The following is a 26292-nucleotide window of genomic DNA, read 5'->3' as shown; positions in this document are numbered from 1 at the left end:
CATATCACACGTTACATCAAGGCTTCCAACAGTCTTCCACGTATAGGAAGAAAGAGGAAGTTACTGAGTGTGGTAGGAGGGAAGCACTACCAAATATTAAGAACCGAGACCTTGGATCTGCAGATCCTTGAAACAAACTAATCTTGAGACTTCTAAATCTTACTGTTTTGTCTTTGTTACAGATAGAGTTCAAATGTGCACTCTTATTCCACTTGCTATGAAAATCATGTTTTCAGAAGAAAACTTTGAATTGTTTCCACTTGAAGGGATGAAAGAAGATGCAACTGTGCTTAAATAGCTCTGCTGTTTTTTTCAAATGGGTAGTGAAGCCAGATGAATAAAACTGAAAATCCCACTTGTAGGTGATACAGGTGTCAGGGTTTTTACTTCCACAGCTGATACAAATATACTGCTATCAACCTGATAGCATTCTGCAGCGCTTGATGAACTGTGCGTGTATAGCACAGTTTTGCCTGTGGAACTCAGAAAGGATATTCAGTCACTGCAGTAATCAAACATAGTTGGGTTTTGATTTTTTTGTTGTTTTACAGTGTGAAAAGTAACACTGGCTTGTCATCAATCATGTCAGTCAGACTTGGATAATAAACTGTTGAATGCTGGTTTCTTTCAAAGCCAAAACCAGCTTTCCTCTAAAACCATTGGACGTATTTTGTATACAGATAGTTATTGTTCTTTTATTGAACAAAATGAAGGTAAGCTGAGAACTCACAAAGCCACTGTAAAGAGCGACTGTGTTTGAGCTTGTGCCTCAAATGGTACAAAAGATGTGTTGAAACCCTTTTAACTTTAATAAAAATCCAGACTTCATGTGAAGCTTGAATTAATGCATCCATGTCAGCAATTGGAAAAGGAGAGAAAAATGTAACGTGCCACCTGATGGACTGGCATGTGACACCTAACACACAGGACAGTGCGTCATAGTTGTGTTACCTGTAGACACTACATGATACAGGGATTTGTGATACTCATCTGTTTTCCTTTCTGAACCATGACTTGTGAGAAGGAAGGCAGCGTGCATGCAAAATATTGGTGCGGATAAACCTTCCCTTGAACTTATTGGCATGGATTTAGGAGTGAAAGTTAGGTTGATCTTGCTTCAATGTGTAAAGTGTAGAAAAATTTATTGTTGTAATGTTGTCGTGGTTCCACTCGAGTGGGCAGCCGAGCTCCACCACAGCTGCTCTCTCACTCCCCCTCCTCAAAGAGGAATGGGGAGAAAATATGTGAAAAGGGCTCAAAGGTTGAGATAAGGATGAGAAAATCACGCAGTAATTATTGTAACGGGCAAAACAGACACGGCATAAGGAGATAGTAAGATTTATTGCTTATTACTAACAAGCTAGAGAAGTGAGAAACAAAGGAAAGAAACCAAAAGCACCTTTTCCCCCCCCCCCCCCCCATCCACCCTCTTCCACCTCCTCCCCCCGAGCAGCGCAGGGGAACGGGGGAATGGGGGTTATGGTCAGTCTACAGCACTTCTTCTCTGCCGCTCCTTCTCGGTCACTCTCGTCCCCTGTGCTGTGGGGTCCCACCCACGGGATGCAGTCCCTGATGAACTGATCCGGCGTGGGCTTCCCACAGGCAGCAGCTCTTCCAGAACTGCTCCAGATATGGGTCCGTACCAGGGGGTCCATCCCTCAGGAGAAAACTGCTCCAACCTGGCTCCCCTACGGGCAGCAGCTCCTGCCAGGTCACCTGCTCCTGCGTGGGCTCCTCTCCACGGGCTACAGGTCCAGCCCGGAATCTGCTCCGGCAGGGGTCTTCCACAGGCGGCAGCCTCCGTCGGTGCAGGGCCACCTGCTCCACCGTGGTCTCCTCCACGGGCTGCAGCGTGGAACCCTGCTCCACCGTGGTACTCCATGGGCTGCAGGGGGACATCCTGCTTCACCATGGTCCTCACCACAGGCCGCAGGGGACTTCTGCTCCGGCGCCTGGAGCACCTCTCCCCCTCCTTCTGCACTGACCTTGGTGCCTGCAGGGCCGTTCCTCACTCCTCTCACTCTCCCAGCTGCTGTGTGGCACAGCGTTTTTTCCCTGTCTTAAATATGTTCTCACAGAGGCGCAAAACAACATCGCTTATTGGCTTGGCTCAGGTCAACAGTGGGGCCCGTACCAAACATGGGGCAGCTTCTAGATCCTTCTCACAGAAACTACCCCAAGTCCCCCTGCTACCAAAACCTTGCCACATAAACCCACTACAAAATTTTATTTTGACTTAGAGCAGAAACTCCACAGCTTCTATTTTTTTCATTATCTTATCATGGTAGTGAATTGTGATCCATGTAAAAGTCTATATGGGCAGTGAAAAGCGGGCAGTGTGGAAGCAGTTCTTCTTCCTTGGCTTTGTTAATGGTTCTACCTTGGATGCTGTCCAGAAACACCTTTCTAACAAAATGTTAGCTACTTTTAAGATTTTACTTGTGAACTATTGTTTTCCTTCTACTTCCAATATACACTTCTATAGACATTTAGTTTCCTTCCTTCTCACTGGTCCTGCCTTCACTGTGGAATTTTGGGTGCTCCTGGCATCCTGCTCTGCCTAGTTAAAATGTGTGCACGTGATTGTAACATTTGCAGGTACACCACCTGAAGCCTAATTTCTTTGAGTCCAGAAGCAGTAGGTACTGTGTGCAGTGGAATAGATCTCTTACCACGTTTCCCTGACAGGGGCTGTGACCAGCATGCGATAGGATCGTGCTGGGGTTGGCTGCAGGGGCCGGCCAAAGCAGTGTGGATCCTCCTGCAGTTTAAGAAATGCAAAAGTAACGATCCGTAGAAATAACCAACTAACAACGAGGGTGGTCAGCCTCTAGAACCTGTTGCCCAGAGGGGCTGTGAAGTCTGCGTCTGTGGAGCTTTTCAAAACCTGATGGACTTGGGCCTGGGCAGCCTGCTGTAGCTGTAGGGGAGGAGAGCTGGACTAGCTGACCTCAAGAGCTCCCTGCCAACCTCAACCACTCTGTCACTCTGTGAACAAACACCAACTGTGTAGGTTGTTTTTGGTTGCTTTCCTTAAATAAATAGTTGATTTCCTCTGGGCAGTGGGGAGTTAGGAGTGTTTTTAAAGGACCTGTATATAGGAAAGTATTAGTTAAGATTAAGTCCTCACCAAGATTTTCCCTCAAAATAGATACCTTGTCTTAGAGCTGGTTGTGCTTAAAAGCACTGCTACACCACAAATCAAGTCCTTTATGTATTCAAATTTGCTTGTTTAGTTACTAAAACAGCAAGTTTCATATATTTTGAGTCCCTCCTGTTATGGAAGAGAGAGATTTTCTTGAAGATGAACAAACGAGATGCAAATGTTTTAATTCTGCCCAAATCTGGGAAAGAAGCCACATGTGGAAAATTGAAAAGATAGATTAAGCTGTGTGTCACTGAGGACATAACAGGGGAAGGCAAATGGAAGCAACCTTTGTGTGCTTGGTTCTGTGGCATGTTCTGTGTGGTTGGCACAGAGTAAACAAAGCAGGTTGGATTTAGAAACCAGAATTATAATTTGGTAGGTAAATTGTTGGGAATAGAGTAACATAATTTTAAAGAACAAATTACTTTATGTGAAGTTATTGTTAGGAGTAACAGGCTATGTGAAATGGATGGGCAAATTTGTTGGTCTGATTTGGTTTAATTCTTAAATCTTTATTGTGAGTTAAGTAACTCATATTTTATGCACTGTTAGGTGATGAAATAAGGGAAGCTCAACCATTAATCAAAACTAGCAACCCACTGAGCAAGGGAAGAAACTCAATTTACAGCAGCGATGGTTTTATGATTTAATGCTTTAAATATGTGCTCTATCAAAATGTTATTGCTGTCTAGTGAAGCAGAGGATGGGGATAAAACTGTCACAGGAAATACAATATTTTAGTGTCCAAAAGTAGTGAAATCTTTGAAGGGCTGCTACTTAGTAACAGTGACATCTTTGATTGTCAGCTTTATTCAGGAGATAATGTAAGTAACATGATGTGGTATGTAAAATGTGCTCTTCATAGTTAGAAATCATCTGTGGAGGTGTGTAAGACAGTAGACAAGTAGTTAGCATTATAAATTCCTAAAACCCACATGCATTCTTACGTGACAGATGAGTAAAAGTACTCTTCATGCAGATTTTGCGTCAAGGAAAGGATGTAAGAACTTTAGCTAAGAATGGAGGTTTGCTCTCACAAGCAATGTGATCTGCCCCAGGGGAGCTGTGTGTCCTTATCTGTGTGCAGCAGCAGGAGTAGCTGAGATTGTCTGGAGGGCAAGCAAACTGCAATGATTCTTTAAAACAAGGATGGCGAGAGAGGGAATCGAGTTTTGGCTTCTCTGGGCTCTAATTGGAGAGAGAGGGGTTGATCTGACAGGGCTGATAGTACCCTGAAACTGCGGGGGGAGGCTGCTTTTGATATGCAGTTCTTGGAGAGGTGGAGGGCACCATTTCTGTGCCACTCCCACAGACTGCATTTCTGGTGGGAATCTTCCCTTCTCACCTCGGTGTCATGAAGTGTGAGGTTCTGATGGAAAATGTTTGACTTCTACTGAGTTGGTAGCCATTAAAACAGCGGTTTGGAGTTTTTTCTTGCTTTTTAGCATCATCCTGTTCTGTCACTTCTGTCATTCCTGTTTCTGCATGGTTTAATTTCTACTATTTCTGTTCACCCCATGGCATGCCACTCTTCCCCTTTGTTTTTCAGCTAGCTACCTGTGAAGACTGAGTGTTCTGTCATATGTCTTCTGATGCAGCTCATAAACAAGACATTCTTATTTTCAAGCTAGATATCTTAGTTTGGGATTTTTAAACGCTACAAAGATGAAGTATTAGGAATTATGGTTGGATGTGAGTCGAAGTGGTTGCAGGTGGATTAATCTCTTTGTCTGGCTTTACTTTTGCTGTGTTTCCCATTGCATTTTGCCTCTTCTCACATCCTTGTTTGCCTCTTGCCTTATGTTTCCTTTATCAATTGTATTGCTGTTCCTTTTTGCTGTTTCATGATCAAAACGGGCAGTTTGGGAGGAGCAAACCATGTGATAATTTTTCCATTGCTTGGAGAAAAGCTGTGTCCAGGGAGAACAGTAAAGCAAGGAGAGTTGAAATTCTCTGGCTGCATAGAAGGGGGAAGCTACGGGCAGGCAGTCTATAAAATGCATCTTTCTTTCTTCACAGTGTCATGCAAGACAGATCAGCTGTGCTGTTTCTGTTAATGCCACGTTATTTTAGATTTTTAAGAAGCCTGGTTACAGTTGGTCCCGATCACGTTATAGTGTGTTGTACCAGGAACTGCATGGGGTGTTCTGGGGTTCACTAGTACCATGACTCTACCTGGTTGTGTGACGATGTGGGTTTGGTGTGCTGTGGGTGCTGATCTACCTAATGTTGTCTAGCAGAAAGCATCCTGTGCCTAGCAGAACCACTGTGGAACTGGAGCCAGTGAAGTCTATTTTCCTTTCACTGCTGTTCTCTCTTCACATGTGTCTGATTAGGTTCAGGAAGGCACGCTTTCCTTGTGTGACTGTGTCAATATGCTGTCCCTTGATACATCCGACAGTGCCACCTGTTACAGACCCTTCTTGTGCAGGATGAAAGTTGGTTGTATTTGCAGGTGTTTTTCTTGTAGTGCTTTTTGCCTGAGACCTGACTTCTAACATCTAAGAAGGATGGATGTAAAGACAGACAAAGCACAAGAAGAAAGCTGTATCAAGAAGTGTCCTTTCAAAGTGAATCAAGACCTCAGGGAAATCAGTGTTTTAACTGTATTTTTCTTTGGGGTGAAAGAGGATGAATGCTATTTAACTCTTACTATCTCTTCCCTGAAAAAAAAACACTGTCCTCTGTAATGTTTATCAGTGACCTGGACGAGACAATGGAGTACACCCAAATTGCAAGTGACACCCTACTGAGCAACAGTCAATATGCTGGAGGCTGCTTATTCAGAGGGACCTGAGTAGGCTGGAGGACAACAGGAACCTCACGGAATTGAGGAAGGAGAAATGCAGTCATGTTGGGAGTTACCACATTCAGTAGCCTGGTAGTGGGGAAGCTGCTGCAGCTGTAGGTTCGTATAAGGCTTCCCAAAAGGCACACGTGCACAATGCATACACAGCTGGTCATACAGATCAGTGCAGGCAGAAAACACGACATACAGGCATAAACAGCATCAGAAGCCTCATCCTGTTCTCCTCCGTGGCTGATCAGGATGAAAGCCCATTAGCAGAGAAGATGCAAATATACAGCATGGGTCCCTCCAGCACCCGGTGGTAGACACGCAGTCTGCCCAGTTGCTGACACCTGGACACATGAACTCCGAGGCCTGCAGACCTGAGCTCCAGTTGCTGGTGCTTGGACCTGCACAGACAGGACAGGCTGCAGTGATCAGGCACCATGCCTGGCCAGAGAAAGCATGTTGACCAGCAGTCTGTTTACAAGTCGATGCCACTTCCATCCCTTTTTCTCTCTCTTTTCCTGTGCTTGTTCCTCTCCAGTCCACTGTGTTCTCTCCCTCTCCCAGCCTTCAGTCTTTCCCCTAAATATCACTTAAGTCTTGTGTACAGTCCCCAGATGCTCTTCTGCACCATTCAGTAGCGAGTCCCCTGGCCCTGTAGGCATAAATCCCCCTCAGGGGCCTGGAGACAGGTGAAGAGAAGCTGAGGGAGCTGGGCTTGTTCAGCCTGAAGGAAAGAGGGCCAAACCTTGCAGGCGCACTTCACAGGAGTTTGTCAGTACCTACAGGGAAGTCACTGGGGTGATGCAGTCAGGCTCTTTCCAGTGGTGTGAGGCTGGAATATAAGACAGCAAGGGATGTAAGTTGAAATAAGAGGTTCCAACCGGGCACAAGGAAACACTTTTTCTCATGAGGACAGGTGGGCATTAGAACAAGTTGCCCTGAGAGACTGTGCAGCCTTCCAGCCCTTGGAGGTTTTGGAGGCTCAGCTGGGTAAAGCCTCAGAGCTGACACTGCTGTGAGCAAGAGGGTGGGCTGGAGACCTCCTGAGGTCTGTTCTAACCTGACTTACTCTGTTTCTCTAAAAGTTGCTGCTAATTTGTAAATAAATAAATTCTGAATGATTTTCTCTGTTTGTGTCTAAACTTAAAAATAATGTAATAATCTGTATTTTAATTCTGCATTTTGCAGTCCTCTTCCATCTGTTGATGACACTTTGGTCATTTGGTAGTCTAGTAAAATAATTCAGTTCCTGAATAACTCCTTTCACTAATCCCAAAAGTTGTTTAAAATTTGCTATTATTAGTGAATTCCTTGGTTTGTGTCAGTCTTTTTTTTCTTTTAATAGAATGCTAGCATTAGAAACTAGAATTTGTGTTCATATTGCCTTTTAAAAGTGTTTTTAAAAGTGATTTTAAAAGTGTTACAACATTGTGGACAAGTTTTAAATAAGTTAAGCTATTTGTTGCAATATTATAAGTAGTCGTTGGAATGTGCTGGTGTGGCATACTATTGTATGCTGGATTTTTTTCAGAGAATCAAGTATGTACCACTGGTACTTGAGGTATAAGTGGTAAGGTAAATTCTGTTCTAGGACTTCTAAACTAGGGCTTCTTACATTGTAACTACGTGATTAAATACATGCATCTGTTAATTGAATGCCAGGAATGAGCACAGTAAAGTGGAAATAGAAATACTGTTTTGCTTTTCAACCCTGCTCAAGAGGATATGCTTTTGTAGTTGACTGTGGCCTTTTTTGAGAGGGGGAAATTCCTGGCTGAAAAATCATCCTATTCTGTAGTACACGTTGGTTACCCTATTTGTACAGTAGAGATTCAAAATTACAGTGGTCTGCTTCCTGAACCAGTGTCAGAACAACACGGTTGGACTAAGATCAGTGATGTGAGCCAAGTACTTGGAAAATATCCAGGCCTAGATACTGATGTTGCATACCAATGGGAATCTGGAACGAGAAGTCTCGGGCATACACGCACTTTGACAGTGACGTTCACTTGCTGACGCATGAGGGCTGTGGCTGTGCTGTGGGCTAGGTGCAGTAGCACAAAACATTCACATAGCTGAGGCTTCCAGCACTAAGAGTTTGCGCATACTTTGACTACTATTTAATCAGAGCTCTGTTGGTTCAGTGCATAAAAACTTCTTAAGATTTTTTTTTTCATGAAAAGTTGATGGTGCTTAGTAGATGACTTTGCAGTCGTGACACCCTTAAAAAAGTATTGGCATACTGCCTTGAAACAGTAATGTGCGAGTTTGTGAGCTTGCTTGCTTTTATGGTTAGTGTGGCATAAATAGCACAGGTGGAGACCAGAATGTAAATTGCTGAGAGTTTGCTCCTTCTGGGATGTACAGGATCATAGCATTAGCAAGATGGTTCTATTGATATACTCACAGAAATTGGAGTGTTTGTGACTTCCTCAAGCAGCTTCTTTTGCTGTCAAAGATTAAAAAAAAAAAAAAAAAAAATCATTATGATGTTTACGGATTGATCAGTCCAAACTTTTTTAGTGATCACTTCCATCTTAATCTAAGGGAGTAATATATCCTCATCTGATGCCATCACTGCAGCAAAGGATTAAGAAACCATTTTGTTTTTCTGTAACTATTAGCTATGCAGAGTTTTACTTGAAAGTCCAAAAGAAAAGAATAGCGTTAGACATGTGTTTTGATATTTAGCAGCGCTCGAAGTTACTTATTAAGCTCTTGTATAGGACCACAAAGATTGTTTACTGACATCTTGGATACATAAAGTATAGAGTGAAAGTAAGGTCTGTAGTGTCCTTTATGTTATTTATTTTTTTAACTTAAGATCTTTATAAAGTTCTAGTTTTCTGCTATCTACTGAGCACAGGCTCCACATCAAGCTATCCTAACATGCTGGGCTGTATACTGACTTCTGAAGGTATATATGCATTTCTGAGGTCTACCTTTCCAGATTTTGTTTTGATGGGAACTGTAAGCTGCTTCAGAGTTGCATGGCAGTATAAAGAAGCCCGCATTTTTTTCCCAGTAAAAAGGAAGATGACAATTTTTTATTTGTCTTGGCAAAAGAGAGATTTTGCTTTAGAGAACCTGTTCTATGCATTTCTAATCTTGATTCTATCACCATGCTTGAACATTTTAAGGCTGGGTGGGAATCTGCAGTAATCGTCATCTTCTATTGATGGTCTTCCTTTTTTTGTCCTTTCTCTTTCAGATTTAGCATTGGAATCTAATCCATCTGATCATCCTAGAGCAAGCACAATTTTCCTTAGCAAGTCTCAAACAGATGGTAAGCTAAGTTCTTTCCAATTAAAGTGGGGAAGAAAACTGGAAAAAAATAATTGCCTATTTTAGTTATACACCTCAAGAATACCTGAATTAATTTAATTCTTTCAAAGCACAGGCTTAGTAACTTACACTTTTACACAGAAATGTGTTCATAGGCTATTTACTTAACACTTAAAAAATACTTGTTATTTCAAATAGCAGGAGATTTCAGAAGCTGGATTCCAGTAATCTGAGGGAACAAGGCTTTATCACTTCACTAATGTAACTCAAGCTTCAAGAAGTAGTTTTGTGGGTTTTTTTATGACCCAAGGACTTCTTAAAAAGTTTAAAAAGAATGAATAGTAAGGAATAGTAAACCTAAACCATCAGTCTTCATCGGTTACTTTTGAATATGTTGTTTTAAAATGTTTGAATAGTTTCCATAGCATAATTACTCTTGATTACTGTTTTTAATAACATGGATATATTGGGATTTCCAGTTCCCTTGCAGATCCTTTATTTAAATCAGAAAGCCAATTTTGAACAATTACTGTAGCTATTTATAACTACTGTACTGTAGCTATGTTAAAAAGCAGAGGCATTTTCATATTGCATAAATTAAAAATTATTTTTACTGTATTAAAATTTGAAGTTGCAACTGAAGAGGAGTTTAAGATACTAGTTTAAGAATGCTTCTGTACTGTTTTATAGCTGGTTCTTGTTTGAAGCATTTTCCTAAGCTAGTGTTATGCTTGGGTTGATGGAAAGCTACAGTGTGTCTTCCACCTTGGCATAGCTTTGCCACAGAAAAGTAGTATTATTTTGACAGGTCTGTCACTTGCAGTCCTGCTGATACTGTTATTGCAAGTAGTAAAATTGTCAGTTATATCAACTTCACAATGTTCAGATAATCTCTAAGCAGTGGAAACAAGCAACAGCATGATTCACCAGAAAAGATGATACCAAGGAAATGTAGGCCTCTTTTCTAGAGGTCTCTTAATGTCAGCCTTCAAACAGACAGAAGGATCTGACCTGCCAATTTCAGGCTCCTTATAGGCAAGCTCTGTTTAAGTTGCAGCTACAAGTTGATGTAGTTCTTGAACGTTGTAGTGTAGTTTCATTGAGTAGTCTTTAACTTTCAAACTATATGAATGTCCTTGTTGAGAGTAGTATTGCTTTTAAGCAGATTCAGTATTCCTCAATTATAATGTACTGAAATGTGTATGCTTGTATTCATGCAGAAAAATGGTCTGCTAGGTGAGTTAATAGCTATTAAACTACTCTCTGAAGTTCATATTAGTTGGATGAATTGTTTTTTACAGGGTATTTTTTACCAACAAATCAAGCATAAGGATTTATTTTGTAATTTCACTGGATCTTCTTTAGTTAAACTTCCGTAGGATCAGTAGAATTAATATCCTTAAGTTCTCTCTCACTGAGATGTTATCATAATCATGAGATTTTTTATTTAAAAAAAAAAAAAACAAAAAAACAAAGACTTAATTTTGACATTCTCTTCAATTTGTTATTTTTTGAAATGTGTAAGAGAATGTGTCCTTCTTACAAGTGGTAATAATTTAAGGTCAAAAGGTTGGAGCAGGAGGTACAGTTACCTGTCCAGGCTGGCCACATTTGTATAGGTTGTTTCACTTTTAAAACTACCTGTGCAACTCTCAGCTGTCATCTAACAACAGTGTTTTGTTTCACTGCTATTGTTACAGCTGGGAGCTAGTCCTTGATATTTTCTTTAAGTCTGACAGTCTGAGGTGATTAAATAAAATGGTTGCAGTTATCTGATAAATACCTACTTGTAGTTTGTGCCAGCATCGTCTTTGTAGTGAAATAACTTTTTACCTTCTGCTGTCTAATGGGAAGAGAGAGAACATGTACATAAGGCACTTCGGTTCCTTCTTAGGTGTCTTTGGCAAATTGGCTATGTGGTGGTTTTACTTCTCTTCGCTAAGTGGTTGCTGTTTGATATTAGACATTATCTATTCAAACTATCTTAAAATCACCCAGCTTGTCATAGTGACTAACATCTGTTCAATGCTGAGACGTTTTCCTGTCAGTGTGATGGGCAGTAGTTATTCCGCAACATACATGTGGAAAGCTGGAAGTAGTGCGTAGTTTGCTAGGTTGATAAAATTTCACATTTTTGCTCAAAATTTACTTCTCTAGAGACCTAACAGTCAAATTAGAAACTTCTAATGCTCACGTACTTTGGAAGACTAGGTTAATAGGATGACTTGATTGAATGTAAATCAGGATTCTATTTTAGAAAAGTTCACATTCTTTCTCCATTTTTCTAGTGAGAGAGAAGAGGAAGAGTAACCACATCAACCATGTAAGTAAAATTCTTAGAGAAACAACTGTGGTAGTTGTATGTGTATGGTCCTGCATACATTCTAAGTCATTCTTAGCAAGATAAAAATTAATTATCTTTGCCCATCTTTAAAAATAAAAAATAAATAAGCAGGCATAGTATTACAGAGCATAGAGTAGCTAATGACAAAAGAATAATAACGGCTTTCTCTTTTATCAGTCTTAAGCATTTCAAAACAGTAAGGAATAAAATACAAGTCAAACTGCCTATGTTGGTATTTAAAACAAATAAAACTGGATTAATTTCTCAGCTGAGATGACAAGTCTTAAACAACTTACTGTTTGAGCATCACTGTAAGGCTTATTGTAATGAACATTCAGCATAAAAAAAGAATGAAGAACAAACAGTATCATCAGCATGAACAAATAATAAGCTATTAGCTTTAAAGTTTGAAAATATGCTCTAAGCTGCTTCTGCACATGGATATTTTTCTTTGATGTGACTTATCTTCCATCTTTTTTTATTAATAAGTGGATAAAATAATGACTAGTAATAGAACATACTAAAACAAAGTTTAAAAGTGCTGCCTAGCAGAAGTGTCTACTGATAAGTTACTAGTAAGATAATATTTCAAATGTATTTAATACAATTATGGGGTTATCCAGCCCTCCCTCCTTATAATACCAGCTTTAGTCTGCCAGCACCAAGGTGAACTGTGATTGGATTGTTTTTGGTGGTAGTTCTAGACATGGCTTTTAAAAATATGGCTGCAGAGACTAATACATCTTGAATTGCTAGATTAAAACTCTTCTCTCGATTATGATGATATATCTGAGTTCAAGGAATTCTCTAAAAATGCTCAGGGAAGCCTGAGTTAGTGTTACAATAACATAGGAAAATTTCTTAAAGTATAAAATCTACAGCATTAAGACAGGTGACAAAATAGAACACTTGTTTATTTCCAGATTTCAGATGCTAACCAAGACATGACTGAAGAGAGCAAATGTTAGGGAGAGGTTTACTTTTTTCTAATATATAAAAGAACTCAAAACACAAAACTGTCTATACAGGAAGAGATATTGGATAACCAGAAATGTAAAGGAGTAAGATGTGGTGTAAAGAAAGGGAGAAAATGATGACGGATATAAAAAGAAAAAAAATCTAAGAAAATCTTATAAGGGAAAGGCCGAGACCAAATCTGGCAAGAGTGGTGGCAAGAGTGGAGTGAAAGAACTGAGAAAATCAAAGGACTTGGCTGCTTTAGCTGCAGCTAATTCTGCTGAAAATTACTCATCTAAAAATATGTATATTACAAGGGATAGCTTATAAGCCAATTTTGCACAAAGGCTTATTCTGAGCAACTTGATGGCTATGAGGTAGCTTACACACCAGGAGCAATCATCTACAAAGACCTCTCAGTAGCTACTTTAGCTGTAAAGCTGGTATTCACTGTGGTTAAACCAAAGCTTACAGAATCAGTCTTTTTGAATTTATTTCCTGTTGTTTTCTTTTCCTCCTCCCAAAGGTTTCTCCAGGGCAGCTTACGAAAAAATACAGCTCATGCTCAACAATATTTATAGATGACAGCACGGTCAGTCAACCTAATCTTAGAAGCACAATAAAGTGGTAAGAGCCATTTATTATCAATAACGGGCTTAGTAACACACTGCTAAGTTTATTTGGGATTTTTGTGGTGGTGTCTGTTCCAAAGGTAGTCTCACACTTCAGCGATGGGAGCATTATTCAAGTTGGTCATGGAAAAGGTGTAGAGGTCTAGTTAATTAAATGACTGCTGAAGTGGACTTTCTTTTCCCTTTTCTTTTTTCCCTTTCCCTTTCTTTTTTTCTTTTGTTACAGAGCTAATGTATCATATTTCAGAGTAGTTGTCATACACTTGAGAAACTGAACCAGTGTTGAAATGTGTAAGCGTTTTGATTTTAAAACTGTGTATTGGGGTGAGTTCAGAGTCTTCAAATTCAAAGCCACATCAATAAACTGTAGATCTGGGAAAACTTGAAGTGTATTTTGTATGGAGTTTCAGGAAAAGTTTCTACAACTGTTTGCTACTTCCTGGTGGTATTAGTCTGCCCTCTAGTTGTGGATAACAGTATATTGCTGGCTTTGATTTTAGTTCTAGTGCCCATTTCTTCCTGGTATGTTTCTTATGTTAGATGGGTGAGTTCGACAGTTAGTTAGTTGTCTTGGTTCTCCAGTAGAAATGGCGGTTTTAGCTGTTGTTCTGGATACCACAGAGACTGTTCTTCTCATCTGGAATACTCTACATGAGAAGTGCTTGAAGGGAAAGGAAGGTACAACAGCTTCAGGCCCAGAAAGCTTTACTGTCTTAACAGTTTAGTAGAGTTTGGAAATATCTAAGATGATTTTTTGCTTTCAAATTTGGTTTCAGACAAAGGTATCTAGTGTGTTATTTATCTTTTTTTTTTTTTTTTTTTAAAGAAGAACAAATGTAAAAGATAGTGCTGATGCAGTTTTGAAGTAGTGTACAGTTGGCAATAGATCAGTGCTTGTCCATGATGATTTCCTGTGATGGCAGTATTCCTGTTGTCACTGTGAATATCTGAAATTTGTCCGCAGTAAATGAGTGTTAACACTGGCGAGCAGATGAGTGTCAACACTGGCATTCTTTATTTTGCAATTTAAAAAAAAAAAAAAAAAATCTTAAATTAGACAGCCAGAGATACAGAGTTGAAACATAAGCAGAGTATATGCAACATCAAATAGAACGTCACATTTTAGTTATGAATAGTCCACATTTTCAGTAAATGTCACCTAATCAGGAAATGAAGGTACGTGTTTAAAATCCAGCATAATGTTATTTCTTTCAAGGCACAAATATCTCTACATCAAATGTAAAAGTAGTTTGGCTAGCAAGTCTGATTTGGCTAGTTTTTCTTCAGGCAGGTAAGGATCAGAAATGGGGTAACGGGTATTCAGGAATGTGGGAGGATGCTAATAGATTATGGGTTCTGAACAGTTTGCCCTGAACAACTTTTGCATCAGAATAATCTGCACAGGATATGCTACAATATGCTTTGTTAAAACTGTATTTTTCTCCTTTTTTTTTTTTTGTAGTGTAACATTAGCAATATTCTACCACATAAAGAACAGGTGAGTGTGCTCTTCTTTCTTTTTTTTTTTTTTTTTTTTTTGAGCCAGGGATATGGTCTTGGTTATTTCAGTAACAGTCAGTTATAAGAGTTGAAAAAAATCTGGTAACTTCATGATGTATCTGCTTCCTCTTTGTACCCCTTTTTGAGTTGATATGCAAAGGTCCATAATACACCTATCCAATGACACGTGCTTCAAAGCATAAAAAGTCAAAACAGAGGGAGTGAGGAAAATACACTTAACTCACCACGCGTCAGCCTTTGGACTTGGGTTAGCTGTACCTCTGAATGCAGAGGTACAGATCAGTTTTGATATGTGAAGGAACACACTATCCCATGTACAAATAACCATTGCCATTATAGCTAATTACAGCATGTGCTTCAAAATTGCAGCTGTCTTTTTTGAAATAATGATATTAATGACATGGTTTCACATTTTAAAGGAGAACTGTACTAAGCATAATGTGAACTATGGCTTCTGTATTTAGAAATTCAATTTGACTTGCTGGTGAGAATGTGGATAACTTCACTGTTTAGCTTGTTAAATATTCAGTTGTAAGATCTTACCATTAAATGCTTTGCAAAAATGCAACATAATTTCACGCATTGTTCTAGGAAAAGATGAACTATAAAATATGTTCTTTTATTCTTTAATAAATAATACTTTTTAGTGGAGCATAGCATTACCAATTAAGTCTTGTTGTTAAAACATAGATTTTTACTTTGTAGAGATTCAGACAGATCATTGGATATTTTTGATGAAAAATCTCATCCTCTCACAGTAAGTGTAGCTTTTTTTGATCCTCTGAATGTGTATTAATATACATTTTTTTGAAAAATCTTGTTCCATAGAACTTATAAAAAAAAAAAAGTCTTAGCACCAGGTCAAAAGCAAATTGATGGTAAGTTTTATCTTTATACATAAAATACAGTGCAGATGGTGTCTGCTGGATTTCTGATATCAACAAGATCACGAACAGAAACTAGTCTTTCTGAATATTACAATGTATGTTTGGTTTTCTCTGCATTATCTGAATCTGTCTACATGAATCAGCATGTGCTTGCTTTATATACTTTTCATACCAGAGCTGTCTTGTCTGACTCCTTCCTTTTTCCTCTTTTAACGCTACTTTAGTTAAGTCTTAACAATTTATTTGGGAAGACATATTAGGTATGTTCCTAGCCTTTTAAGGTTGTAAACAGGAGTATTTAATGTGTGAAGCATCACACAGAGTAGGAGACAGCAATCCTTATTTTAAAAGGCAAAAATTTTAAGCCAGTATGTTTAATGCTGTTTGCACTAACATCTAGGAGCATTCAGTATGTGATTCCAACGTAAACGGTTCTGGTATACCTTTTTAGGCAATCTTTAAGATGCAAAACCTCATAGTACAGGCTAGCTCAAGATTGGAGGAGTGTGTGCTTTTCATGTTCAGTTTGAGCACTACTAGCTTTCACTGTCCTGTAGGACAGCTTACTCTATTTTCTTTCACCTGAAATAAATTTAGCAAAGCTGTAGTGTCTTTAAAAATTCACAGTTCACTCTGTGACTTATTAGAGTGAATGCAGCTTAATTTAGCTCACCTATTTGGCTTGTTAACAATCAGTTAAAAAAAAAAAATGTTTAAAGTTTTGGTAGAGGTTCATCCATAAACAGGACCTATTGTGCTGGGAATTGTATACTTTAATAAACATAACTCTTGACTCAATCAAAATAATGAATTTCAGAGAAAAGCTATATAGATTTCTTGTATGAAATGTGGCACTTCAAGAAAAATACCTGGTCCAAAACTGTTTTAAGTGCCTCAATCAGTTGATTCATATTGAGAATTATTTATGTAAGATGAACTCCATCCACTTCATCAGACAATTTGTTTTCTTTTTTTAGCAATCTGACATGTTTTGATCAGCTCGTATAGCTCCCCTCCTAATTAGTGAGTAGGAATAGAGGAAAATCATTGTATCCTTTAGGGAACACTTAAAGGTTTCTTCTATCCTAGTGCAGTACACAGACAGATATGTAGTGTTAAGGCTCTATGTCATACTTTTGAGGGGAAAGGTATAAATTACTTCTTAGTGTCTTTAGCAATAGGGTTTGGGGCCTAGTATCTACGGTTCCTTTAAAGATTAATTGGAAGAAATTTTTGCACAACTTGTCCTCTATAAAGATTCAGTTACAAGGAAGTCCAAATCCAGATAACTATCCAGGCTCTCTTGTCCTTCATTACAAAAGTAACAAACTGCAAGTTACCAGCATCACAGGGCTCAATCACTAATACTGGTCCTAGACTTTTCCTCCTCAGGTCCAGTCAGCAAAAACATGTTTCCATGTGGTTTTGTACTGCACATACTGACAGGTTCTGGAGGGCTCCATTTGCTATTCTGCATGATGCTTTTGTGTTTCAGTCAATTCTAGTATCTTCTTCACTTGTCTCTTTATCACAAGTTTTTAGGTACAAGATCACTAATAGAATGTTGTGCTTCCACCTCAGAAATCTTTATTTTTGGGAACCTGGTGTTGCTCAGGAACAGCTTTGTTCTTTGGGTCTACATGCTTCTAGTATTTCCTTGTTTATTTAGCATGTTGCATCCTTCATTTGTGAGGACCTTAACATCCCCACCAGAGAAGTAATGTGGAAGAGCACAGATGCAAGTTACTGAACTGTGAGTGTAGCTGGGCCTAGATACTTCTGTATCAGTAAATTAAAAGCTATACTTGCAAGTACATTCCCATTGGAGAAAACTAGTGTTCTTGTGAGATCCTTTTTTTTTTTTTTTTTTATAATGCAAACCCTTTGAATTGGATTATAAGTTTGGCTGGATGTAGGAAAAAGAATCTTAAGCACTGACTTATGAGATCTTGTCTACTTGTTGCCTGTTTCTCCTTGCTGGTGAAGGGAGAGCAGACAATTTATTGCACCGCTTTGGATCCTCTCAGAGGCAAAAGGGGAAAGTATATGTGCCGAGCACTTGTGGTTCTCTTCTGTCCATGAGAACTTGTCTGTGGTCAACAGTATGTTTTTGTGAATAGTAAGCCCCAATGGTAGTGCCAGGATCTGTTGCTGCATGCTGGTTCGTTTTTCAGAGTAATGCTCAGTTATAGGGATAGCATGTCTTCCCACCTCTTTGCTCCCTTACAAAAGCCCTCTATGCTGACTGTTGGTTCTGTAGACAAATTATAAAAGCAAAAAGTTTTAATACATGTGAGCTTGAGCTCAGCCTCACTCACACAGGGAATTATGCAAGGGGGATTCTGCCCATGTTATTTATAATGCTGGTTAGTGGTCTATTAGAAGGTTGTGTAGACAACTTACCTCTTCTTTTACTTGACACTGTTATCTGGCTATTTTGAACTACAAAGCCACATGAAAATACTTGTTTCTTTGCTTATGACTACCTGTATAACATAAAGTAGCTGTGCTGTTCTCACCTGGTTCTGTATTGCACTATACCTGTAACCTGGAATACAGGTACCAGTCTTGCAGAATAAATGTGCAAAGCTGGAGTTCTTCATTACTCGTTTTAGGATTGTTTTCACAAACTTAATTATTTATAAGCTTTTCTTCTCTTCTGTATTTAGAAATAAATTTAGCATTTAGTATTTAGAAATTTATATTTAAAAAAATAGAAATTAGAGTTAGAATTAATTAGAATTAATTTTAAATTAGAAATAATTCAAATTTAGAAATTAAATTTAAATTTAATCTAATTTTATTAAATTAGAAATTTAAATTTAAATTTAGAAATTTAGTATTTAGAAATAAACTTAGTATCATGTCACAGTTAAATCTAGCTGTTCGTTAGCTTTGTCTTTCTGAAATTTCTCAAGAACAAGTCTGATGAAGACGATGTAAGCTACCATCCAGTTCTGCCTGTGATGAAATTATTGAAATGTGTTCCTATGCTTTTCCTCAGCTGAAAAGGGGATCTTGTGAACTTAATCTTGCTTTTTGAAAAGTCAGTTTTTCCCTTGTGTGTATACACCTGTGATTTTCTTAACTTGGAGAAACTTTCAGGGTTTTCTTTTTAACTTTTTTTTAGTCTGTAAAAAGTTCCATCTGCAATAGTAAGCTCCTTTAATAATGACACTAGTTCATGTTCTTTCCCATTAGTCTTACAGATCAAAAAAGTGTTGACAACACAGACCTTATCAGCTAAATCTATTCCCTTTTTTTGTTTTGTTTTGTTTGCTTTGATTGTAATACTCATTATTGCAAGTCTATTTATTTCTTTCAGTATATGATCTTGTTGTAGCTCTTTGTGACATGAGCATGGTTGTATGAGCTTCTACTTGGTGAGAAGAAATAACTGTGTGTGGCTGTTCTTTACAGTTAATAAAACAAACTTTCAGTAATTCAAAGGACTTTATTTCAGCGGGAAGAAGTTCCAGATGACTACTACAAGCATGACCCTGATCACAAGCACATCTACCGGTTTGTTCGGACACTTTTCAGTGCTGCACAACTGACAGCTGAATGTGCAATAGTGACATTGGTAAGAGATGCCTGATTACTGAAATTTAAGCTTTTAGAATACTTTTGTCCTGTCAGTGAGTGAACTGGGCCAAACCACAATTTAAATAGTTACAGTACCTCATGAAACCATGTTAATTATGAAGACAGTATACAAACGAGTTAATTGGAAAGATTTCTAAGTAGTCACAGAAGTGGTTAACTTTAAAGGAACTACCTTTCCTGTTTATAAATATGTAATGCTTTATTACTTGTCCAATCAAACATTTGTTTATTTCATAATACATAACTCGGTGAAGAAGCTTGAAAAGGGCAGATAAAATGGTGTAAGATAAACAGCAGGGTATACCAAGATGAGATGCAAAGACATCTTTTATTTCAGAGGTATGGAGGCAAGAGCAGGAGATTTGACCTCATGTTAAGAACAGTGCACAAATAACACACCCTAAGGGGTTAAGGATCAATACTGCAGGAATTCCATGAGATAAACGTTCTCATTATGTCCTTCAGTCATTGCCACCTCTCTATCTGCCCCCTTTCTTTTCTTTTTTTTTTGAACTCTTTCCCCAGGTGATGTGGATGTACTTGGAACTTAAGAATACTTGTAAAAGGATGTAAGTTCACTACAGGTGTTTGCTTTCCAAAACAGAGATGGGATTAAGAAAAATGATGATACTGATCACTTTCTTTATGCACACACATTTAAGTTTGTCTGCACGTATGTATGTGTGAATATACGTGCACATATGCACACACATGCAGGTATATACCTATAAGTACGTAAAGGGGAAGGAAAAGACACAACCTATATAATGACTGCGTTAGAAAATCTCTTAAACTCTGCACTTCGTTGCACACTAGACTTCAGTCTTCATTGTGGCTTCTGACTGTTAAACAATTTGAAAGGAGAACAGAAAAAAACTGTCACCAAAAGACTGTGGCAACTAAGTAGACTCAGCTTGAAGGACTCTTTATTAAGTAAATAAGCTAATTAAAAGGGCTATATAGTTAGAGCTACTGAAACTCAGAGTAGTTTGAGTTTTTTGCTTTTCCAAAGATACACAAACGATTTGACAGAATAAGATGATAAATAACCCCAGGCAATCTAGCCAGCTGAAATATTTAACAAAAAATAGTTGTTTTTAAAGTGGACTTTACCACTAGATGGCTCTGTTATTATAGGAACACTTTTAGTCCACTTGAAGGTTACAAGCGAAGGACGGGAAGAAAGCATAAGGAGACCCTGGTAATAGGTATTGACCCTGCCACTGGACCTATTCAACAGCTTCCTGTACCCACCAGGTTTAGGGAATGTGATGTCAAAAACGATCTATATTCAAATTATATATATATATAATATTATATATAATGTAATATTCAAATTTGAAAGTGCTAGTTCTTTAGTACGCAGACCATTACAGGAGTGTTAAATAGTAGAAAACTTTTAAGGAAGGCATTGCTTCAATATCTTTGGGCTAATTTGAGATTGCATGGGAACATATCTTAACATATCTTTGAACTTGGATATCTCACTGATGTAGATGAAAGTGGAGGATGACGTTGTAGGTAAAGGAATGAAGTCTGTTTCTTGGAGGATGAAGCAGAAATAGTACTATAATGCCTTATTGTGGAGAGATATCAATTAATGCATCTTTGTCCAATGACTATAGATCACAGTGCTAGTTTTAGTACTTCCTGTTAAGCTGCGAGTGCTGAACCTTAACCATGATAAAAAGTTAGCGTGGTGTTGAGTGATTTACTATCCCAGATAGGCCCTAATAGGCCTTGTCAGTGACTGACTGAAAGAACTCTAGCAGTGTTTCACTGTAACAGCAGTACTTGCTGCTCAGAACTGATTCTTCAGTATCTTTATTTTATACCTTGGTGGTCCAGTTCACTTTTTTCAATAAAGAAACAAACCTCTAATTCTTGAAAGCTGGGATTCTAAAGTGTAAGTAGTTACCCACTGATACTTATTTTTATACACTTAGTTGTAATGGGATAAAACATATTTGCATATTTGATCAGCCAAACATGCTAGTCACAACTCAGCTCTAGATCTTAATTACACATGTAAAACTTTTTTTTTTTTTATAGGTTTATTTGGAAAGGCTTTTAACCTATGCAGAGATTGACATCTGCCCTAGTAACTGGAAGAGGATAGTCTTAGGAGCTATTCTGCTGGCTTCTAAAGTCTGGGATGATCAGGCTGTTTGGAATGTGGATTATTGCCAAATATTGAAGGACATTACTGTTGAGGACATGTAAGTTGCAAGGTTTGAATAATCTGTTCTTCCAGAATGGTAATTTTTATGATCATGCCTTACTGAAAAAAATGTCTCTGGTGCTATGATGTCTGGTGTCAGGCCTCATTCCCTTTTTTAACCTAGGAAACTTGGGTTATCCTTACTTTGAGACAAATCTAGTTTAGTATTTCTGACTACTGGGCTGAGTAACTTCAAAATTAGTTTTTTTTTTTAACCTTTTTCCTCCAGTGGTGAGCCATGGGACTGGCTGCTTTGCATTGGTGTAACTTCAAAGTGCCCTACATTTATTCTTACCAATAGTCTTTCTGGGGGAAAAAAAAAAAAAAAAAAAAAAACTGTTAGAACTAAACTTGTTCCTTGCGTATTGTGTTTTAAAATTTGAAAAATTGCAAGGTAAGTTGTCACTTGTGACTTAGGCTTTGGCTAGATGTAGGAGCAAACATTTAAGTATTTTAAGGTGGCAGACAGGTGTCATTTCTGTTGGTATCTATGGCTCTGTGTGTTGCATCTAGCTGCTGCTACAGGTCTTCCTCTTTGGGTGAATTCATAAACTTGCCTACATTGCTGAGAACAAATTTCTCAGTCTTACCACTCCTTGTTTATGTAAAGCTGTTTCTTGTATATATTCTTGTCTCCGATACTGGATCATTTTTTCAAAAATTTTGAATCCGTTCTCTTTTCCTGCTGCACTCAGCTTTAAACCCTGCAGTTTCAGAGGATGTTCATCCTTGTGGCTGTGGGCCCAGGCTACAGGCTGGAGGTGTGTTTATGTGGAGCAGATTTGGCCCATAAGATTTCTGTTAAATTCCTTCTTGCGAAGCTCTTTCTGAAAGCTTAGAGATGTCAACATTTCTAGTTCTTCTAGCCAATCTCCTGCATTTTCTTTATCATGGTGGTAGAAATCCTAGAAAGCTAGCTTCGCATCACACTTTCTGGCTTTAATAAACTTTGTGAAATGCTCTGTCCTTTTTTGAGTTCCATTGTGCTGTTGTGCTGTGACTGTGTCCAGGCTTATGTAGTAAAAGCCAGTTCTAGTACAAGACAACACTGAGGTGGTAGCAGTTCATACACAGCACTAGTAGGCTACTTAAGTTAAATACTCTGTTCTTGCCCAAAGCTTTCTTCCCTGGATTCAGCATAGAGCTAATGTTTAAAATACAGTAAGTAAATATCTATCTAGGGTAAATTCCTTTAGTAGGAGGAATATCCAGATTTGTTCCTTTTAGGTTGCTTTTTTTGGGGGGGGAGAGGGGGGAGATTTTTCTATTCTAAAAATAGAAGAGTTTGTTTCAATGAAACAGTTTTTGTGTTTCAAATTATTTTGTTTTGCAAATATCAACAGCAAACATAATATCTTGTTTTATGCATACCCCTTGCCTGAGAGTTCTTTGTCTCCAAAAGCAGGGCTGTGCCAGCCTGCTTTCTGGAAAGCATAATTAGTGATTTTATACAATGTACATCTTCACTCAACCTGGCTCAGAGTGCTCATCTATCTGAGGAACATACTTGAAGCATTGCTGCAAATAACTCTGAGATGGCTGAAGTGGGGTCAGCGATGCTAGGAGTGCTGGAGTATACATCTTGCTCTTTTTGATGTCCCTTCTTCTAGCCCTATTTGGGACAAATCAAATTGATAGCACTGAAAATATCTGTAACAAGCAGGATGTCTATTCTCTATTGCCAGTGCTGGGTCTCCTGAAATTGTCAGTACTTACATTTTCAAAGCAGTGATGGTGCTGGGAAAAAAAAAAAAAAAAAAAAGAATTTAGGTGGTTTTTTCCTCCCTAGTTTGAGGATGGGAATTTTGTAATCTCTTCTCATTCCAAATGATTTGGACCTTTGAATTTAGATGTGGGCAGAAACTGCACAACCCCTTTCTGATAGTGGCCGGGGTGTCCAGCTAGGCCCTGTGCTGATACAGCTGGGCAGAGCTCACTGTTCATGGATTGGGCAACATCACCACAATCAGGACCTTGGCAAAGTGCTTAGACTAGTCAGCAAAACTGAGTTTTAAGCTTATAACACTACATTCTTTAAACTAGCTACCTGATGGTGAACAGTAGTTATTCTGAGTACAAGCATTTCTGAGAGAAAAGCTGGCAAAAGATGTCAGGCACAGTTGCATTCTAACGTTGGACATGGTTGATAACACTGTCAGGGGTGTGTGTGTGGTGGTGGGAGAATTGCCCCAAACCCCAGCAGCTCCTGAACTACAAGTCACTTGTAGACTCTACGAGGTGGGTCATTCCTGTTGCAGTAAAGGTCTGTCTACAGGGACTGCTAGCAAGTTTTGTTTGTGAATTTTCCTCTGCTTGAAATACCTAAAATGATCTTACTAACCTAATGCATACTCTTGTTTAGCCACTGCAAGTCAGGCCTGGGATTTATACCAGTCTGAAACTGGCAAAAGGATTTTTATCAGTTTCAGGTCAACCAACTTGCATGCTTGTGCATCTGTGTATGTAAACATCTGTACATACACACAAGCCATGGGACCACAGGCAGCCACCTCTTCTAAAGGCAGGGTAGGTGCAGCTCATCCTTACCAAACACACCCCTTGCTGCTTACAGACACTCATTCTGCAGCCTTGCCTCACAACTCTCTGCTAGCAGCAAGCTGTGTGGCTGTCAGAGAAATTACTTGTGTATTAAAGTTTGCTCTCATGAGAGCAAATCTGGAGCCCTGCGTTCAACTCTGAGGTCCCCAGCACAAGAAGGACATGGACATATTGGAACAAGCCCAGAGGAGGGCTATGAGGATAATCAGAGGGCTCGAGTCCCTCTCCTATGGAGACAGGCTGAGTTCAGCCCCAGCAAAAAAGCCCTCAAGGAGACCTTACAGCAGCGGCCTTCTAATACCTACAAGGGGCCTACAGGAAAGGTAGAAAAATATGCTTTGTCAGGGAGTGGAGTGATAGGGCAATGGGCAATGGTTTTAAACTAAAAGAGGAGAGATTTAGACTAGACATTACAAAGAAATTCTTCAGTCAGAGGGTGGTAAGGCACTGGCACGGGTTGAAGCTGTGGGTTGAATCCACAGCTTCCAGAGAAGCTGTGGATGCCCCACCTCTGGAGGTGTTCAAGGGCAGGCTGGATGGGGCTTTGGGCAACTTGGTCTGGTGGGAGGTGTCCCTGCCCATGGCAGTGGGACTGGAATCAGATGATCTTTAAGGTACCTTTCAACCAAAACCATTCATGATTCTGTGATTTGCTAAAGAATGTGTGCTACTGGCCTCGTGAGTAACAGATGAGTTAGTTTGCCTTAGTTTCCTTCCACTCAAGATAGATAAAGTGCTCATCTTCTTTTTTTCCTACCACAAGCCCTTTCTCCTTTGACCAAAGCAAAGTTTGTGTGTGTTTGTTTTTAACTGAAAATGTCTTTTTGGTTGTGGTGTTCTTTGTTTGTGTGTTTTGTTGTTTTTGTGTTTTGTTTTTTTTTTTGGGAGGGGGGCATGTTTTGGTTTTGCTTGCTTACTTCTAATGGGGGAAAAAATCAAAGGAAATTAAACTGATATTTGGAAGTCATCCTTTGTCAAAACTTGCTTGCTTTGATTAGAGTGAATCCATAATCACTGAAAAATTAACTGTGCAGCTGCTAATCTTGCTGTGATTGCTTGTTAAGGGGACACATGCTGTTCATTCTTTCAGCTACATATATTTGTAAATAAGGCACAGCAAACACATGGGCATTATGCTTTCCCAGGTTTTAAACCACTATTAATAGTCTTGTTAATCCAATGAAGAATTGTATTTTTATACAATTAAAATGTATTAGTGTAGTGAGTACAAAAGGGGCAGTGAAGAGCATTTATTCACAGGGTAAATCAAGCTCTGATCAGCTGATCATCAAAACATTATCTGATTTACATTTCTATAGGCTTATGACCATATGAACAGGAAATTAATTTTGGCACTAGGTTCAATGGTGCTCAAGTCCACTGTGCTAGACACAAGCACAAAGCTGCTATTGATATTGAGACCCACCATCCAATACAGGACACAACCTGGATGATTCCTTCATTTATTTCTTCCCTGACAGGTAAAACATCAATTTTAAAAGCTCCCAAAAAGCAAGAACAGCCTTGGCACTGAATTTGTGCAACATATCTCCTGGTGTATTTACACTTGACTTACACAGTTGCTACATCCTATAGATAAAGGTCTGTTGCCAGTAGGAACAGTCGCTGTGACTTAGTGTTGAACTGAATTGCTTGGTTTGGGTACCACCCGGTTCTCCCAGGTTGATTTGTTTATTTAAAATAAGTTTTTCCTCTGTAGAACATCTCTGATATACTTGACCATGGTACAGTAGCTGAAACAGCCTTCTTTTTATGTCACAGCTCTTTCCCCACTTTCCTCCAAATATTTTGCCCAGTGAAAATAGACGAGTGAGTAAAAACTGGACAGTGCCCTTTGACACAGTACTTTGTTATCCTGCCTAATGCTATTGAGGAGAAAATTCCTTCTCCCACCTAATGCTGCTTATTTATTTATTTATTGGAGATGAATCCATGTTGCTTCAAGAGGCTTTTTTCTGTGAGATAATAGCAGCAGCTCTTCATAGATCCATTTGTTGCCGTGGTGATCTGCCTACTCCTTTTGTTAGTCCGCCTCTACTTCAATAAACCCCCTTCCTGTTATCAGCCTGGTGAAAATGTCTGCAAGTTCTTCAGAGCTAATAAACAGCATACATCATTCCTTTCATCTGATCACTATAGTGTGGGGCCGTACAAGAGAGTGAGAATGGCGCATGAATTGTACAGCTGCACTAATGGAACTCCGAAGAATGAGCCTCCTGGTCAGCCGAGCGAGTGCACGACAGGGCACTACCTTTCTCTCTTAGCTGAAGGTGCCAGGACTCAAAAGCTGCACCTTGTTTTGAGCACCAGTGAA

At 38.9% G+C, this 26292-nt stretch overlaps 1 protein-coding gene across 1 annotated transcript in view; it reads left to right on the top strand.

The window, feature by feature from the left end:
- CCNYL1 (cyclin Y like 1) overlaps positions 1–26292 on the top strand; it is a gene marked incomplete at its 5' end in the record, with an annotated part of 36745 nt that overhangs the window by 5553 nt on the left and 4900 nt on the right. The window contains 7 exon segments of the mRNA XM_084289060.1: positions 9157–9231; positions 11519–11553; positions 13058–13158; positions 14626–14661; positions 15390–15441; positions 19035–19154; positions 21230–21396. Coding sequence (XP_084145186.1) covers positions 9157–9231; positions 11519–11553; positions 13058–13158; positions 14626–14661; positions 15390–15441; positions 19035–19154; positions 21230–21396 — 586 coding nt within the window.

This window comes from Netta rufina (genome assembly GCF_964035555.1).
Source record: "Netta rufina genome assembly, chromosome: 6".
In the NCBI taxonomy this organism is placed as follows: Eukaryota; Metazoa; Chordata; class Aves; order Anseriformes; family Anatidae; genus Netta; species Netta rufina.
The sequence above is the reverse complement of the archived record's forward strand: the minus strand, read 5'-3'. Positions and strand labels throughout refer to the sequence as shown.